At 47.5% G+C, this 18559-nt stretch overlaps 2 protein-coding genes across 13 annotated transcripts in view; one reads left to right on the top strand and one right to left on the bottom strand.

Annotated features, from left to right (window-relative positions):
* Positions 1–18559, top strand: part of LOC117903411 (cAMP-specific 3',5'-cyclic phosphodiesterase) — a 108263-nt gene that overhangs the window by 77495 nt on the left and 12209 nt on the right. For 6 of the 12 annotated variants that reach the window (XM_034815415.1, XM_034815416.1, XM_034815419.1 and 3 more), the window contains 2 exons: positions 7629–7805; positions 12638–12676. In XM_034815415.1, coding sequence (XP_034671306.1) covers positions 7629–7805; positions 12638–12676 — 216 coding nt within the window. Of the gene's footprint in view, positions 1–7628; positions 7806–12637; positions 12677–18286; positions 18448–18559 lie in introns of those variants that run through there. The other 6 variants (XM_034815417.1, XM_034815418.1, XM_034815421.1 and 3 more) reach the window with 2 other exon arrangements.
* LOC117903414 (katanin p60 ATPase-containing subunit A-like 2) lies at positions 60–1606 on the bottom strand. Its single transcript, XM_034815429.1, has one exon. It carries the CDS (start codon positions 1575–1577, stop codon positions 60–62), a length of 1518 nt encoding a protein of 505 aa, XP_034671320.1. The 5' UTR covers positions 1578–1606.

Genomic DNA, 18559 nt, shown 5'->3' on the forward strand with positions numbered 1-18559 from the left:
TCAAGGCAGAAACTTTATTTCTAGGCAACTAACGAAAATAAACCAAAAGAAACGAGCAATTAGGAGCCGTTGTCCTGCTGCCATTGCTCGTGCTTGGCCAGCAGCTTCTGGCCGAGGGGTCGCACCTGGCGGAAGGCCTGCTCCACGTTCGCCTCCAGCGTGGCCTGCGACTCCTTCGTGGCATCGTTGTGGGGTGGTAGGCCGCGTGTGGCACAGCGCACACGCTGCATGCTGATCTCCTTGCAGGCCAAGCGAATCTCATCGCCGGTGAACTGATCGGAGAGCTGAACGAGCTGCTCCAGCAGGCGGGCACTCAGACTGATGCTGGCGCCGAGCAGGCGGCTGATGAGGGAGCTGCGCTCGGTCGGGTTGGGCAGCTGGACGAGCAGCTTCTTCTCGAAGCGGCGCAGAAAGGCCTCGTCAATGTCCCAGGGCAGGTTGGTGCTGGCCAGCACGAAGACACCTTTGAGCGTGTGCTCCATGCCATCGAGCAGCTGCAGCAGCTCGTTCTTGAAGCGCTTCGAGGACTCGTGATCGGTGGCACGATCCCGCTTCGAGGTCAGACTCTCAATCTCATCGAAGAAGATCACCGAGGGGGCCCGACGTGCGGCCATGTGGAAGAGTACGCGCAGAATTTTCTCGGACTCGCCGCGCCACTTGCTCACCATGATGCTGGCCGTGATGTTGAAGAAGGTCACCTGGCCCTGGGTCTCCGCGTACAGGGCCTTGGCCAGGTAGGTCTTGCCACTGCCCGGTGGTCCGTGCAGCAGCAGCGAGCGCCAGGGCTTCAGGCCATGGGCAAACAGCTGCGGGTACTCGATGGGCGTGAGGACAGCCTCCTTGATCAGCTCAATGGCCCGCTGGTTGCCGCACACATCGGACCAGCGCAGCAGGATATCCTCCCGCAGTATGGAGGTCTTCACCAGCTCGGCCAGCAGCTGCCAGTCGAGGGAGGAGAACAGCGCATCGTCCCCGCCCGAATGTCCATGCTCGATGTCGCCAATGCGCAGCTGCAGCTCCGTTGCGTTGCTGCCCTCGGCTGTGGCCATTTTCTTGATGTGCAACTGTGGCGGATTGCCATTGTCATTCCCATTCCCATTCCCATTCCGTTGCTGCGGTGTGGCATCGTTATGCAAACTGGCAGCGGCCGCAGCTGTGGCAGCACCCACACCGGCATGCCAATTGCCCAACGATGCCTCCTGGCCCGGCATCGATTGTGGTGGCTGCGCCTGCCCCTTGCCAACGGCTCCTGCCTGACCCTTGGAGGACAGCTCCACCTTCAGTTTGGGTGCCAGCTTCTTGAGTATGCGCGGATACTTGCCGAATTTCATGTTGTAGAAGCTCGCGTACTCCAGGTACATGGCATCCAGGTCGATGTTGTCGCACAGCTCGAACTCCTCCGACAGCCGGCCCTCCGCCTTGAGGGCCTCCGCGCTGCTGTAGTAGCCGTTCTCCATCAAATAGCGATGCATCAGATAGAGTATGTTGCGCCGCCGTGTGCTGAAATTGCGCACATCCTCGCAGAGCGACACATTGGCAGCTGTTGCCGTTACGCCGTACTTGCCATGGGCCTTCATTTCGAGAGAGATTCTCCAGAGCGAGGCAGATCTTGCCTGTGAGAATTTCTAGACTAAACTGGGAGATGATGGGAAACTCTCAGCCAGACTTTGTTCAGTTTTTCCAGTTGTTTTTCCATTTCAAACAAGGGCTCTGGGTTGCCAGGGCTGCCTCGCTCAGGGCAACCGCAACGGGGGAGAGAGAGAGAGCCTGAAATTGTGGCCAATTTCGTGTGGATAAAGGTGCTTAGAGGGGGGGCATGCCCCGTGTGTGTGTTTGCGCTAATTAAAAATGCGACAACAGCATGACGCGCAGTCAACCGAAATATGATTGAAAATACTCTTTGGCATTTTGTAAGAATTGTTTTTGCCACTTGGCTGGGGCTCAATTCATATTCTGCTGCTACTTCCATGTGTGTGCCATCAAAGGCAATGCAAGTTCCAAGTAAGACTGGGCTCCATTTTCAATTTGAATTCCCTTTGACCCTGACATCCCCTGCATGGGTTAGTGTAGTTAATTGTTCGTTATCGAAGCCCCAGTCCCAGTCCCAACCCCAATCCCATCGCGTTGCACGTTGAATGTTGCCAAGAGCCTTCGCTGTATGCTCAATTTGGCGAGATGACGGCGACAGCTGCTTCGACGGTTAATCAAATGCACGACGACGGCGACGCAGACGACGCAATGAAATGAAAATCAGCGCGGATGCAGTACACACACAGACACACACACACACATATGCTGCCCCCCTTCTGCCACGCCCTCATCTTCAGCCATCACTCTGTCAAATTATGCAACATGCACAGAGGCACAGGCCGAGGCAGTGGCAGACTCTCCTCCGCTTCACCTGTCTCTACCAACAGGCCAGCCAGCCATCCATCCATCCATCCAGTCAGCCCAGACCAGAACAGCCCAGCCCAGCCATCCATCCATTTCACCTGGCCTTTAAAAAACATTAAAGGCACTCCGGCTACACCATACGCTTTCCACCGATGGGTAATTATCGTGCTCCCACTGAGACATTTTTGCTACACGCAGACACAAAACAAAATGTGGACTTACAAAGATTTAGAAATGAATTTAATTGTACCAAGAAATTGGAGTCTGGATGGGAAGTTGTGTGAAGAAATCTTAAAGATTCTGCTTAATGACATGAAATCGAAATTGTTTGATACATAAATTTAATATTTTTAGTTTGGAGTATTTTTCAAATTGCTTGCTTTTATTTGTTTAAATATATTTTGGCAGCTTAAATTAATTTTCCTACATCTTCAGAGATTATATTTTTCGCCGAGTGAAACAGTTTTCCAAGTTGAACTGAATAGCAATGCAAATGGTGAATTCTTGTCGGTGGAAAACGTCTCGTGTGTTCGTCAGACAGCAGAATTACAGTCGGGCTGCTGCGACATGCGGGCTGCAGTTGGCCGTAAACGGGTCGAAGCAGCGGGTGGCTGCGCCCATTTCATTTCGCCTCGCAATTTTAATTGGGTTTTTTTTTTACCCCCACACGCCCCTCCACGATGCAGTCTGCAGTCTGCAGTCTCCACCCCAATGCAAAGCCATCATCTTGTGACGATGCTGCTACTGCCACTGGCTCTGCTCTGCTCTGCTCTGCCCCGCATTCAGCTTGCATCCGAATCCATCCTCCGTGGCAGTCAGTCTCCGGCTTTTGTTAATGGCCTTGTGACAGTTTTTGCTCTGCGTTCTGCCTTCTCCCTCCTCTCTGCCCCCTCTCTGCCTCTCTGCCTCGCTGCCACTCTGCCTGTTCTTCTTCTGCTCACACTCAGAGTCTCAATCGTTTGGCTTTCTGTCCCTCCTCTCTGTCCTTTTCTTTGGGAAATTTTACTTGTATTTTGGTTCCGACTTGCTTTTGGTTTCGGTTTGGTTTCAGTTCGTTTCGGTCTTTGGATTTTGGGTTGTTTTTTTTTCGCTCTCTTTCTTCGGAATTCCATTTCCTTTCAAGGTCTCTCTCGACTAACGACACATCCTGCGGTGGCAACAAAGCGAGATGGCAAAGGCCACTTAGCACCCAAAAAAAAAAGGTAGTGAATGACATTATTAATGGGATAAAATGTGAGACTGTGGATACGTGAAAGATTCATTTGCGATGTAATTAATTCATGGCTCACAAGCGCAGGCCGCGTGGAACCTGAGAGCGGCGTGGATCGTGAGAGCCGTGTGGATCGTGAGAGCGGCGAGTGCTAACAGTGAGCTGTAACCACAGGCAACGGCTTTCTGTTAACAGACTGTTACGCTGGGACTGTTAGCAGCGCTGTTGCCGCCTTTAAAGCTGTCAGCAACGAACCTCAGGCATAATAGTCAAACGATTTACATAAAAAGCGCTCAACACTCGTCTGCTATGTTGTGGGAAGATGATTGCGAGTATTAAGTGTAAATGTTTGTGTGTGTTAGTCGCGACTTTAACAAACTAATTAAGTTGGCGTCGGGCGTTGAGCTTAGCGCACTCGCTCTCGCTCGCTCTCTCTCTCTCTCCCTTTCAATGTGTATGAAAAGTTGAGGAGCAACCTTTTGTCTATGGCAAACAACAATGACAATACACACACACAGACACAAATACATACACACAAACAAACCAACACACTCAAACAATCAGCATGCGTCGTTCATTTATTTGCACATATAATTAGGCGCATGGAAGAGCTGCCGTCGGGCACACTTCCGTTCTCCATGACATACACACAGACACAAACACACAATGAATATCTTCTTCCTCTTCTTCAGCCTGTAGCCTCTTCTCCTGCTGCTTCCTCCTCTAGCGGCCCTCCTTCAGCTGCTTCGACTTTCGCCTAAATCTGGCACTGGCATGGGCTGGCAGAGGGCAGAGACTCAGAGACTGTTGTGGCATGTGGCGACTGCTGGCTGCTGGCTTAAAGCGGTAACCCGGCACGTCACAGCTTAAATGTGAGAAGTACCACTCATTCACAGTGCTCTCTCCTGCACTCCTGCACTCCTGCAGCCCTCCCTCCCACTCACTCTATGCCGCCTTGGCACACTCTTCCGCCTTCTTCCGCCTGCTGTAATTGTGTTTTGGTTCGCCTGCAAGTACACATGTATGCAGCAACAACAACCAAAAAGGGGAACACTGTGTGGCTGGGACTTACGACTAAGCGATGCCTCGCAATGATAGAGAATTTTAGAAAGAAATGCAAACATTATACGAAATTTGTAGACCTTTTCTTCGATGTAATTCAAGGCCTGACATTGCACTCGCTACTCTCGGCATCTCGCTGTTCTGATCCGCACTGCGCGAGTCTCAGCTATGTAGCGAGTAGCGAGTTGTCTCTAGTGATATATTTGTACGGGGATCTCAATGAATATCCCCCTTCATCCTGCGCACTGCACGATTAGTGGGGTATAATAAGCCGCCTTGGGGGTGTGCTGGGGTGGAGCAGCCACAGGAAAGTGTATGTATCTATAAGATACTCGTACTCGTAGGTCGTACAAGTAACGAGTAGATGTGTGTGTGCGTGTGTGTGCTTGTGAGGTGATAGCTCAAAGTTGAGTGGCATTTGCCACACCTCCCCTGCACCTCTGCACTCTCCTGTTGAACCGCAAATCCTCCAACCCAAGAAGCAAAAGCAGAACCAGAAGCAGAAGCACTCTTCTCCATGGACACAGTATGTAGAGAGACGTGGAAGGATGGTGGGCTGTTGGGTTGCTTTTCTCTGCTTAAAACTCAATTGAATTTCGTGTTGCTTTCATGTTGCTTTAAGTGCCTTGCCACACAGACAGCCAGTCAGCCGAAACACTTGCTGCGAAAGCACTTTGCTGCAACTTCGCGAACTGTGTGTTGCACTGGACAGGCGATTCATGTTGCAAGTGGCAACTTGCACTTGCACTTGCTCTTGCTCTTGGTCGCTGTCCCTGTCCTGTCTCTCACAATTTCTCTCGCAGGATTATTGTCTTGCTGGCTTTTGTTCCTGTCTTGCCGTTGTCCCTTTTTTTGTGTGCTTTATTTTGTTTTTTGCGCTTCTCGCATTTTTCTTTTGCTTTGTGTTTTTTGTTGCGCTGCTGCTGACAGGATGCCGAGGACACTTTATGAGTGTTTGAGTGTTTCTACATTGTTGTTTTTGTTTTTGTTTTTGTTGTGAGTGCGTTAACACAGCGGACGAGTGGCCGGCAAGAGGGGGGTCCTTGGATGTCAGGATAAGCAGCGGCGCCAAATACTTGGACTCGGACTTTTGCAAATGAATAAATGACTGAGCGAAGGAGCTGCTGGCAGAAGCCGGAATAAAGCATCGGATTGAAGCAAGGAATTAATGGCCAAATGAATAATCAATCTGCGATCGACTCGAATGGGAATGCATTCAAATCCACTTGAAACTTTGAAACTGCAACTGCATCCCATGGAATGGAATGTAAATCATTCCCCACCCAGAAAAAATACAACGAATGCAACAATGTGGCAGGCACTTTGCTGTGTGTGTGTGCCATGTGGCATGTGGCATGTGGCATTCTGTTGCGCACTCTCATCTCGTTTGCGAATGGAAGAAAAATATCAGCAGCAGAGTGTAGTGTCCATTACGCCATTAAAAATACAACAAAAAAACACAGAAAGTGCGCTGAAAAAGCAGCCAAAAACTGCAACTGCAAACTGAAACTAAAAACTGTTTGCCACTGCCGCTGCCGCTGCTGCTGCTGACACAAAGTATGCCATGGAAACTGGCGACATTGTTGATCAACCACCTTACGCCGTGCCTCAGGCACGCCCCCCTGCCCCCTGCCGCCTGCCACCCGCTTAGCTCTTTCATTTCTTCGCCCCAAAAAGAAAGAGGCAACAAGCGGCAACAACTTTTGTGCCAAGTTTACTTAATGACCCCGATATAAATTTTACTTAAAACATCATTTTTCTTTACGACTTTTGCAACCCCTCCACGAAGCCCGAACCAAAACGAACCAAACCGAACCGACCCTGTGCCAAAAGCGTGAAAGGCCTTGCAAGGCGAACGGAATGGACTGGCATGGGGGGGAGCAGAGCTTATTGAGTGTAGCTGCGGGGTGCTACGGGGGGCTACGGAGTGTGCTGTGGCAGGATATGCGACCAGCTGGGCTGCAAGAAAGTTGCGGCAAGCAACTAACAAATATGCAACAACATTTCTATTGCTAACTATTATGAAACAAAACTTGAATACGAAAATCCAGAAAGTCAATGAACCGCGAGGGGGAATATCTTTTGCGGCAATCTTCTCAGTAAATAAATAATTTATGCAACATTAAAAATAATGAATACAAATAAATAATATTCAATTATCTCCCACATCCCGCTGGCTGCCTATTTTTGGCCGCTCGCTTATGTGTAATTTTCGATGGCGTGGCGTTGTCAGTGGATTAAAAGCAGGGCTCGGCACGGCCCTAACCCATGGGTGCGGGACAAGACGCTGCTGCTGCGCTGCTGCTGCGCTGCCCTCACGTACAAGCGTATTACAGTGATTCGTACCAATACCAATGTTCCGTTTTGCGTGCGTCTTCACACACAAACGCAAGAACGGCTCGTTAATTGTATGGGTGCCGAGCCCTGATTAAAAGTTTCTCCAGTTTTGTGCCGTGTTACGCCTGCCGAGCGGCAAATTGAAGTCCATGCAGAGACGCGCTGCTGCTGCCGCCCCAATGATGAGCTGGCATATTCCGCCGATGAAAGTTTTGCACTAACTCTTGCGATAAAAAGACTGTTTCTCTCTCTCTCGAATCGAGTAAACTTTTCTTTCACATTTTGGCACATTTTTTGGGGGGCTGGCTCTGACTTTTGCTTTCGTTTGCGTTGCAAGAAAAACTTTTTGCCGCAGACAACGAACCGAAAAAAGAACACAAATGAACAGAGCAGAAGGAGCAGAAGAAAAAGCATGGGAAAAAAAAAGAAATGTCTAACGAAATGAAACTTTAAAAGCGCCTTGTTAGGCGCGCGCTTCCGTTTCCTGAGCGAGCAGGCAACATTTCATCATTACCGCCGATCCAATCATCATTATTGGCAGGGAAAAGACAGCGCCCTATAGTTATACACTTCATATCTGGATGCATTACTTATTTGGATGTGTTCTTTGTTCTTTTAATTGCAGTTTCGATGTAGAAAATGGCCAAGGCGCTCGATCACCGCTTGAGGGCGGTTCACCCAGCGCTGGTTTGGTGCTACAGAATTTACCACAACGTCGCGAATCATTTCTATATCGCTCCGACTCCGACTTTGAGATGTCACCAAAGTCCATGTCCAGAAATTCAAGCATCGCTAGCGAAAGGTAAGTCACAAGTTATTTTATTGATTGTAATGTTTGAGAGTTTTTTTGGTTTCTTTTTTTTTTTTTGATTTGAGCTCGAATTGGGTGTTTCCTTTTCTGCCATGAAAAAGCATTTACATTCTTACATTTAATTATCCCAGTGTCCCAGTGTGTGTCATCGCAGTACATTCCGCAAACTCAATTGATGTTGGATGTTGAATGCTGCCCATTTGCTACACCTTTTCCGTGTTAATGGTCCACTCCAGTCCCCAAACCGAAGCCCCACGCTCCCATGCCTTTCCCCAAGGAAATTGCTTCTTTGTTGCGTGTTTTTCAACACTGCTTCTTAAGAGTGTGGATTTTATTTGTTTCTTTATTTGTTTGCTCTCCCCAGCCCCGATAAATGTTGTTCTTAATATTTTCAATGCTTTGATTTCTATTTTCTTGAACACTTTTTCTTTGCTGTTTCCCAACACTGCTACACAATGGAAACTCTTTATGTTTATGTGTATTTTCCTCCATGAATCACGCCCACAAATGGGTCTATGATTTCTACACTTAATGCTTATTCCTTCTGTGTTTTCCTTCTACTTTCTTTGTGCTTTCTTTTTCCCCATAAACTGGCTATAGCTTTAAGGGAACACGACAGGACATACGCACACACAGAGAGAGAGAGAGAGACAGAGACACAACTGTGCAGGAATTTAAAGCATTCATGGACATTGGGCTGGGGATGGGCGCTAAACGGCGGAGCTCCGACAAAAAGCTGGATCCCAGAGAGAGAGAGAAAAGTGCAACAGCCAGTCTTAGACACTCTTTACCCTGTGAAGCTCCCTCCCTGCCCTTTGGACTCCACTGCGTATTCCTTGCCACACTGTGGAATTCTTGCTGGGGAATTTTGCTGGCGGGCTTACTGTGATGATGGTCTCTAGATTCCTGGCGTTGAAGCTGCCCTCGCACTCTGCCGCTCTATTGTGCTCCTTCTCTGTTGTTCTAACACCTCCTGCCACTCGTGACACTCGTTACCCCTTTCCACTCTCGCTCCCTGAGGCTGAAACTTTACAAAAAATACTGCGAAAAATCTGTGCATTTTTGGCTTCATTCTGTGCCGCCGCTTCACACAGCCTCGACAGCCACCCACAAATTCTTCAATTAGTTAGTCACATGCCACATGCAGCACCCCTGCTGCCCCACCCCTTCCCCACTCTCGCTCTCTAGCCATTATCCATGCATGACCGTGCAGCAACACTCAAAGCCGCGCGGCATGCAACACTGAGGCCAGAGGCCGGAAATGCAACTTTTTTTTGCTGTATTTTGGCAAGCCCCTCGGATTCTGTGTTCTCTATGACAATGGTGCATATCGTCGTTTGATGCGTTTTGGCAGCATTTTTGAGTGCACTTCGGGGCCGAGCAACAACAAAAACAACAACAACGATGGCACATAATTAAACCATGCTGGCAGGCAGCCCCAGAAAAAGCAACAACAAATAAGTGCTCCAAGTGATGATACCCGTTGCGGGGGAATGGGAATCTATGGCCAAAATGCAAATTAAAGTTTGGAAAACCAAACCCCTTCTGCGCAAAGGTATAAAGATCCACTGAAAGGATGAAACTCACACATACAGAATGGGGGCTGTACCGCGTGAATGCTGCCGAATGTGAAAAATATTTACAATTTTTACAGCGCCAAAGTGTGAGAAGCTGCGCTGGCTGCGCCGCCTGCTCTGTGTCAGAGAAATCTATACAGCAAATTATATATACACGATGCACCCGAGTCTGTGCGCCAAAACACTTAAGAGCTTCGAAACGAAAAACGAAAAACAACAATCGCAAAACCACACAACAAAGTAAATGCAAATGTGGGGAACATTTGTGTAAGAAATACAATTTGGGATAATTTTTATGGACGTGCAATTGCATTTATTGGAACAAGAAAGAAATGCCATGGAGAAGTTCACAGAAAATGTGTTAAAATTATGAAAAATGAATAATCTAACGCATTGTGCACACGACATGAATGTTGTTTACTGAAATATGTGGTTTAAGGATCCGAGCAGCATTCTCTCTTGCTCTCTCGTTAATAATAACCATGATCGCATTGTGTTGCCATCTTAGCAGCCACTAAAATACTGTTAAAAGGCCACATTAAGTGGCATATCATGGCGGGCAGCAGGCAGCAGGCAGCAGGCAGGCAGCGGCAGCAGACGACTCAGACTCGAGACTTTGACATGTCTCTGAGGAGAAATGACTTAATTTTAGTTGAAATATAAATATTTTTGTTTTTCCCTTGTCTTGGACTTTGTTTTATTTTCTTTTTTTCTCAACACACCCCGCACCTCCCTGCGCCACAGTTGTGTGTTCCCTTTACGGTCAAATGTTTTTGGCAGGCGACAGCCACGCAATTTGCATCCACCCAGACTCCGGACTCCGGCCAAAAACTTTTGTCTGCCTTCAAAGTTTTTGGGGCCTGCCAAAGCCTTGCGCCTGCTGCTGCTCCCCAGAGGGAAATCTTTACCTTTCAGCGCACGCTGCGTTTGCTTTCAATCAAGTTGGAATATTTGTGAATTCCTCAACCGATGTACAGGCCCATCGAAACTGTTGGGGCCTCAGGTCTGCCACTTTCAAACAATGTTCTTGATGAGCTGTCAATTACACACACACAGAGAGGGAGAGGGAGAGGGAGAGGGAGAGGGAGAGAGAGTGAAGATTGGGTGGGAGAATGATTGGGGCGGAGGGCTGCCAGCAGCAACTGAGCAGCACTTTGACGTACGACGGAATCATAAAGATTTCAACACTAATAACAAATAATTAGCCAAATGTCTGAAGCAGCGACAGAGAAAGGTGTGGCAGGGGGTGGCAGAGAGAGAGAAAGATCTCTCTCCTCGTTTTCTGTTTCTGTGTAAATGTCAAGGTCGAAGCGGCCCACCACAACACGTCCAATCAGCGCAGCCAAAAACTGAGCAAAACAACTCACGAATTAGTCATAATATTTTGTTGTTCGGGATGTTCCTTCTCATGATTTCGAGACAGCAGACCGAATGATTATAATAGATGCAGTTAAGTGGAACTGCCGCACAGCCTCCGCCCCCCGAGCAAGACAAACGACAAAAGCCTTCTGTTCGGTTCTCTTTTGGGGGTTTTTCTATGCCTCAAAAGATGTATTGCGATTGAGTCGGCAATGCGTATTAAAAACACATAATCCTAATCCATGTTGTCGGTATTTCAATCTGAATAAATTCGCTTCAGCCCCCAAAACATGTGTCAGCCAGCCAGCCAGCCAGCCAGCCAGCCAGCGGGTTGTGTCGATAAAGTTTGCCCCGACACAAATGCAAATTTCCCTTTGAATTTCATTGAATATTGTTGCTGCAAGTGCAACTTGTGTTGCCATTAATTTAGCAGCAGCAGCAGCAGCAGCAGCAGCAACCTGCAAATGGGAGCGAGGGAGGGAGGAAACCTTTTAATTGAGTTGCCAAGGCTTCGGTTTTCGGGGTTTTTGGGGCTAAGTTGATTGAGGCTATGGCCCGGACAGGCACTGGCACTGGCAAGCAGTATTCTATGCGGCCATTAGATCATTCTCTGCTGATTGTGTGCACCGAACTGTACGGGGGTGACGGCAATATTAACTCAGGCTGTGGCTGAACATCAAGTGATGGTTAAGTGAGGCTAAAGCAGTCAGCAGGGAGTATTAGAGTACCATTTAAAGATCCAATATATTTTAGATATATTTCTTGTTAAGCCCAAGCAAAGATCGTTCAGTCTGTAAAATATTCCACTTGGAAATTGTTTTAGTTTGAGTTAGGTTCAACCTCTGCTTCGTGTTGTTCGTGGCGGGTGCCTGTGTCCGTTTGCTTATGGGAAATTTGAGCATTAAAGCTGACAAGTCTGCTCTCAGGAGAGTGTTCAGGGTCAGCTGAAGGTCAACGCGTCAGATTAGCGGCCAAGCCGCCGCGTTCGATGCAATCGTTTTAAAGCCTGCGCTTTTTGTACGTATTTAAGGTTCGGTTCATATGACATTTGCGCAGAGTTTTGGCCACTGCACATAGAGGGGGGTTGTGTGTGTGTGGGGCGGGGGTTAAAGTTGTTAGGGGTTTGGGCTTAGGGGTTTGCGGGATGTTGGCCATGTGCTTAAATGTCAACACTTCAACTTCGACTTTTGTGCAGTTTTTGCGAGCGCTCCCTGCCGTTGCTGTTGCTGTTGCCGTTGGTTTGTTTGTTTGTTTGTGACGTACGCAATGACGTCATGGCTGGTGGCAGTGTGGCAACAGAATCGCAATGATCTGTGTGGCGGTGCGTGACGGCAGCGGGGTCGTTGCCTGCGTCAGCGACAGGCGCTTTGTGGGGTTCACAGCGCCCATCATCATCGTCATCATCGTCATCATCTGTTTGCTCCACTCCTCCCTCTGCTGCAACACATTTTCGCGTATCTGACGCTGCCTGCCTTCTGGGACTTAACGTTTGCCACGTGACGCATCAATTAGGCTCTGTCTTGCTCGCGTGCCGAGCTCGCGCTCGCGCTCTCTCCCTCCCGCTCTCTTTCGCTCTCTCCCTGTGGCAGTGCATACTTTGGGGCGCTGAAGCGGGCGGCACACTGAGCGAAAAGAAAACTACACCTTCATTTTGTGTTGCGTAAGTTTTTTGTTTGTTCCTTTGCCTTTTTCTTTGCCTTGTTCGCCCCCAGCCCCATGTGCTCCCCTCCCGCCTAGACATGTATTTTCAAACTCTTTTTTGCTCCAACTATCTCTCTATATTGTGTGTACAATCGAATACCTCTTATGACTTTCTATAACTTAGCGTACTTCTATGATTGTTACATGTATTATCGTTGTTTATTATGATTGTAACCCTTCTTCCAGGTTTAAAGAACAGGAGGCCTCTATACTCATTGACCGATCGTACGTATGACAGAGAGCTCTGGCCACTCAACACTCTCAGACTCTCTCTATCTATCTATCAAAGCTATCTATCAAAACTATCTCTCCATCTATCTAACTATTGCTGATGTTTGTGTCGTTTTTTCTTTGTCTTTGTCTTGTATTTGTCTTGTCTTTGTCTCCCTGCATTTGTTATTTGTTTGTTTCATCTGATTGCACTTTTTACTCTCCACCCAACCCCTGCATGCAGTTTCTTCCTCACTCACTCTCTCCCTCTTGGAAAAGAGTGTAAAATCGGAATGCAAATAATCACTCGAAATAATTTAGACGCTATTTTTATCCACCTTGCCTCCAGTCTGCATTCAACTTTCATATTGGTTTCCTTTTCGTTTTCCATTTAGTTTTTAGCTGAGATTTTCTTGTTTTCGTTGGTTTTTGCGTTGCTTTCTGCGCCGTTTTGTTTCCATCGTTTTCTTGGGCATGCTCTGCGGCTCTTGCTGAAATTTAATCAGTTTTTTAAATGCAAATAAGACTCAAATGGTTAAAGGATATTCAGCAAAATAAGCCCCACATGTGTGCGCATTGGTGGTGGCAAAAAAGTGTTTGAATAACTACAAATTAAGTGGAAGATATGTGCTCTAAAATGCATACAATTTAGAGGATTTGCTTGGGTAAATTCAACAGCTAGAAAAGAGAGACGCTGCTGCAAATAAAAATTTATTATTATTTTTTAAAGTTATTTATTCAGAGGTAAGTTTGGCGTTTTGTGGTGCATTTCAGACCAAGGTTCGGGGAACTTTCGGTAATTGGAAACAGTGAACCGTTTGGGTGGTATTTCCTGCCAAAATGGACCGAAATGTTGTCAGGAAAAATCGAAATAAGGAAAATTCCTGATTGCAGTCGAAAGAAGTGGAAAACGCAGGGTTATTCTTGAGTGCATTTCGAGGCTCTTAGCACAAAAGGCACTTCCTTGTTGTGGCTGCTGCTGACTCAACTCAGCTTTGCAATGATAAATCAAGGATTCTGTCATCAAATCAGAGAACTTTGGCTTTGAGGGGCAAAGCCAAAATATTTGGCCAGAAATCTTCATAAACCGCAGTCCGTAATCCGCGGCGGCGTCTTCTGTTTCTCGCTCTCTGCAGTTCAGTGAACTCTGACACCCCGGAAAATTTTGTGTGTGTGTGTGTGGGCCTTTGTGTGTGTTGAATCATCGTCCGTTGGCTGTCTGCTCTGTTCTGCTCCGTGCATATCACTCACGTGGTGTGGTAATATTTTAGCTCTGTGTCTGTTTCCGATTCTGTTGAGTCATTCCAATTTGTCTTTGACAGTCACGAGTTTTGCCAGTCGGAGGAGCTGCCACTCGGGGAATTTCTCGCACATCGAATGGGCAGATGGGGAATGACGCTGGGGCATGAGGCTGGTATTTCGGGGGGCAGCAGCACATTGAGTGCAGGCCAAAGCTAATTTAAATATGAAAAACATTTCCTATTTCCTGTCCGACAAGCGAATGCCAAAGAAAACTCACACATGCAGAGAGAGAGAGAGAGAGAGAGGGAAGGAGATGCCAAGAGAAAATAAAAGAAAGGCAGAAATGAAACGAAATAATTGCTGGCAGAAGTCAATCAAGGGGAACTCCCTCCGCGAGACCCCAACCCTGGTAGCTGCTGCTGCTGCTGCTGCCGCTGCTGTGTGCCGTGCCTCCTGCTGTGGCCGCAGTCGTCTACTTGCCACATGCAGTGTCGTCGTAACACACACACACACACAGCACACACAGCACACACAGCACACTCGCACATATTATTCATACGCAGCGTGACACCCAAGAAAAGCTGAGCGCATAAGAGCACTAAGAAAAGAGACGAAGGAAAAACCCCATAAAATATATACAGCTCAAGCAGCAGCAGCAGCAGAAGGAGAGAAATGCTTCAACTAAATAAAATACATTTCTTTCTCGTGCATTGAATTTGTGCCTGCCTCAGCTGCTGCCTCAATTGCCAGTGCCCCAGTGCAGTGCCTCTCCGAGTGCCCCAAATGGTACAGTCGTGATTGCGGGGCGGCACATCATTTTAGCTTTAAAATATGATACAGGCCACACATATGTGTGTGTGTGTGTGTGTGTGTGCTTTATATATTCGCATGCAAATGCATTTCACATTGCAGATTTGTCATTCACACCCCAAGCACTGGGAGGAGCGCGCACTGTGTGAGGCATCGCAAAAATTCTATATTTCTCGTTTTATTTTTTACTTTTTGGGCATGGAAATGGCATTTCACTTTTACGCTGTCAGACAGGGATGCGGGGTGCGGGGTGCGTGGTGCGGGGAATGCCAGAGTGCCAAAAATGAAATGCAAATTAAATGCTTTAATATCTGTGCGCAGAGTGCACTGGTCCATGATATTGTCAAAAGCAGCAAAAGGCAGGAAAAAAAAGAGCCAGCAAAAGCTGAAAAATGTTTCCCCACTCCCCTGTGTGGTGTGTGGGTGTGGGTGTGGGTGTGTGTCTGAACGTTGGAATGACAAAATTGTGAGTGCAGTCAAACGATATTTCGGTTACCGCATATTGAATGCAATTGATTTTGCAAAGCGATTAAGCATTAATGCAGCGCTCGAAGGAGAGGGAGCTATTTCTAAGCTGTAAACAACATACATGTCGTGTGCTCGATATGTATTTAAATGCTGCTCTTTAAGCTCTCGTCTTGCCTACAAATACTCGTAGCTCTGCGACAAAGCTCTCCATTTGGCTGTGGCTACTTTTAGCAATCAAAGCAAAAACAATATTTAAATGCAGCAGCAGCAGCAGCGGCAGCAGCGGCAGCAGCGGCAGCAGCGGCAGCAGCGGCAGCAGTTTGGGGGCAGAGTGAGGTTTTGATTGCATAAACCGCAGCCACAAACGAGTCGAGTGCACACATCGTGTGTGCCTAGGCACATTCTGTAGACGCTTCCAAGTCGTAAATCGTAAATCCGCTTCTCACTTGTGGGGGCCTGCATTCTGATTTTGGTTCCTGCGTACACAATATGCAGAGAGACAGATCCCGCCCACGCCTCTGTTGATTCCCCCGCAGCGAATCAGTGTGAATATTTGTGTTTACCCCTAAAAACGCTCAAGCCTCCTACTTGTGTATTTATCAATGGGCTGGCACGGGGCATAGAGGCTGACAAGCGTCCTTCGCCGTCGTTTGTTCATTAAGTCATTTCACTCAGTAACAATAAAGGCCGAGGCACACAGCGGGTGGCGGGGCGAAAACCTTTGCCCACCACTAGCAGCCCAAGACCTTTGCTTAGTAAAAGGATTTCAGCCAGAGAAAATGCCAAATCGCAAGGGTTTGCCCAAAGGAATGGTGATGGAAAACCAATGGAAAACCGATTGGAATGTTCATTAAACTCTCTTTTCAAAAATAAACGCAACAAAGAGGCAGCGTAACCCTAAATCGTAGCTCTTGCACCCTCCAACCCCCGTCCACGACGCTGCTTGATGATTTTTTGGCGCACGCTGCGTATGAGTAATGTGTGCCACAGCACTGCTGTCTCCATCTCGCGCTCTCTCTCTCTCTCTCGCGCTTGCTCGTTATCAGTTTAAGTGGAATGAATAGACACACACACACACACACACCCGCGTAATTAGTGTGTGTGTGTTTTCTTGTGCCTAAATTAAAAAATTTGCCTGCAAAGACGAATTATTATTAGAATTGTTGTAATAATAAAATGGGAGAAAATGCGCTTTCTCGGGGTATTTTTTGTTGGTCAGTCCGCCCGTCTACCTGTCTCGCTCTAATATGCGAAAGATATTACAAAAATAATTGCTGTATTTAAACATTTGCTGCTGCCGCTGCTGCTGCTGCTGCTGCTGCTGCATTGACGCTAATGAGCGTTAATCAAATGCGAACAGCTGCAACAACAACAGCAGCAATCGACATGGCAATCGGTGGGCTCCCCTCCCCCGCTCCATCCCCTCAAAAGTGCCAACTAAAATGGCAATTGAAGGCGGTGGGTTGAATCTATTAAACATTAGCGTAGGGCAAGGTGTGCGGCGTGCGGTGTGCGGTGTGGGCACTGCGAATACTATTATTAATCATAGGATGGCAGATGGAAGCGCGGAACACCCAGCTGGATCCAAACGGGCAACGAGAGCGAGAGACCAAATGGAAATTAAATTTATGTGCAAAAGAGACGCAAAGAGACGTCCCACCGATGGTCGTATGTGTGCATCTCCCTCTCCCTCTCTCTCTCTCGTGCCAAATAATGACGTTGATAATGATGATGATGATGCTGGTAGCGCTGCTGCTGCTGCTGCCGCTGATGAAGTGCCAGGCAAGGACGCATGCCGCCTGTCTTAGAGGGCACTCGACATAGACCAACCATACAGGGTGCCTCAATGCACTCAAAACTAAAACGAAACTAACGGATCCAGCAGTGGCAGTGGCAGATTGTGGCAGCAACAGTGCCAGCTCGAGCTCTAGGTTCTCATCTTCTTTCTGCTTGAAAACATAAACCAAAAAGTTACCACAAATATCTCCATGATATTCCACATTTACCTGTAGCCAGAAGCCATCAAGTTAGCAGCTGTTTCCCAGCAAGAAAACCTTTTCTTAATGATTTTTTTAGATTAGTTTTGAATGATTTAATTATTGTTTATGGTGCTTGGATGTTACCTCCAGCTATCACCATTTCTAATGCCTCTCCGTGCCATGTGTACAATAAACTCCGGACACCCTGTTTCGCTCAATAATTGAGCAAAAGTTGTTTAAGTTGTTGCTTCCACTCGCTTGTTCCCTTCTGCTGCTGCTGCTGCTACCTCTAATGATGATGATGATGATGATGAGTAGAAGATGCTGCTGCTGCGGCTGCTGCTGCTGATGATGATGAAAAGCAAGCAAAAATCTTAAATAAAATAAGAATATAAAAATATACAAGCGAAATGACACACACGAAACAACAACAGAGACAGGCAGACAGACAGAAAGAGAAAGGGAGAGAGAGAGAGAGAGAGAGAGGCATGTCAGTCGTAGAAATACGTACATACTCGTATGTACATCCGTACATATCTACATGTAGATGTACATATACATGTATGTATGTACATATGTATGTATATATTGTTTTAAGTTGAATATAATTTGTTTCTTACGTTACGTTGCTCTCCACAGCCTCTGGCCGCTGTCGCTGCCGCTGTCGCTGCTCTGCTCTGTCGCCGCCGTCGTCGTCGTCGTCTACTATAATTTTTCTTTTTCACTTTTGTTGGATTTGTGTTGGTTTTTTGCTGTATTTTCGCTGGCCACGCCGCGGGACGCGCTTCATTCTCGGTCAGCGTGCGCTCGTGGAAAATTCAAAGAAACCCCCCCAAAAAGCAGAAACTGAAACAAGATCGAACCCGCAGTTAAACACACATATTCGTAGCCATAATTCAAACGATTACAGTCGGCTGCTCGTGATTTAAACGAAGGGATAAAGCCGCGAACGAGAGTTGCCCCAAGTGGGGGCCCCAAGCCCGCCCAAGTGGCCGCCCAAAAAGAAGCAAAGAAAATAAAGCCAAAAAGTGATATTCCATTTGTGTTGCTCCACACACTTTATTGTGCAATTAATTGCTTGCCTTAGTTGTAGTTTGAGTTTTTGTTGCTGTGTGTGCGGCTTGGTGGAGTGTGTGCGAAAATGTTGAACAAAAACTCAGCCTCGTCGCAGTCGCTGCCGCGTGTGCACAGCTTCTTCAACATGATACCATCCATCCTGCAGGATGATCTGGCTGTGACCATACTCGCCGATCGGGACAACATGTTCTCCATTAAGTCGCAGCGCAGGTAAAAGCATTTCCCCAATCGATCGAGGCACCAGAACCAGAACCAGCCCATCTATGGCTCGCCCTCAAAAATAGTTCTCATCGATTCCGCTCCCTTGGCCGCGTACCCCGCT

Source organism: Drosophila subobscura, chromosome A, assembly GCF_008121235.1.
Source record: "Drosophila subobscura isolate 14011-0131.10 chromosome A, UCBerk_Dsub_1.0, whole genome shotgun sequence".
NCBI lineage: Eukaryota > Metazoa > Arthropoda > Insecta > Diptera > Drosophilidae > Drosophila > Drosophila subobscura.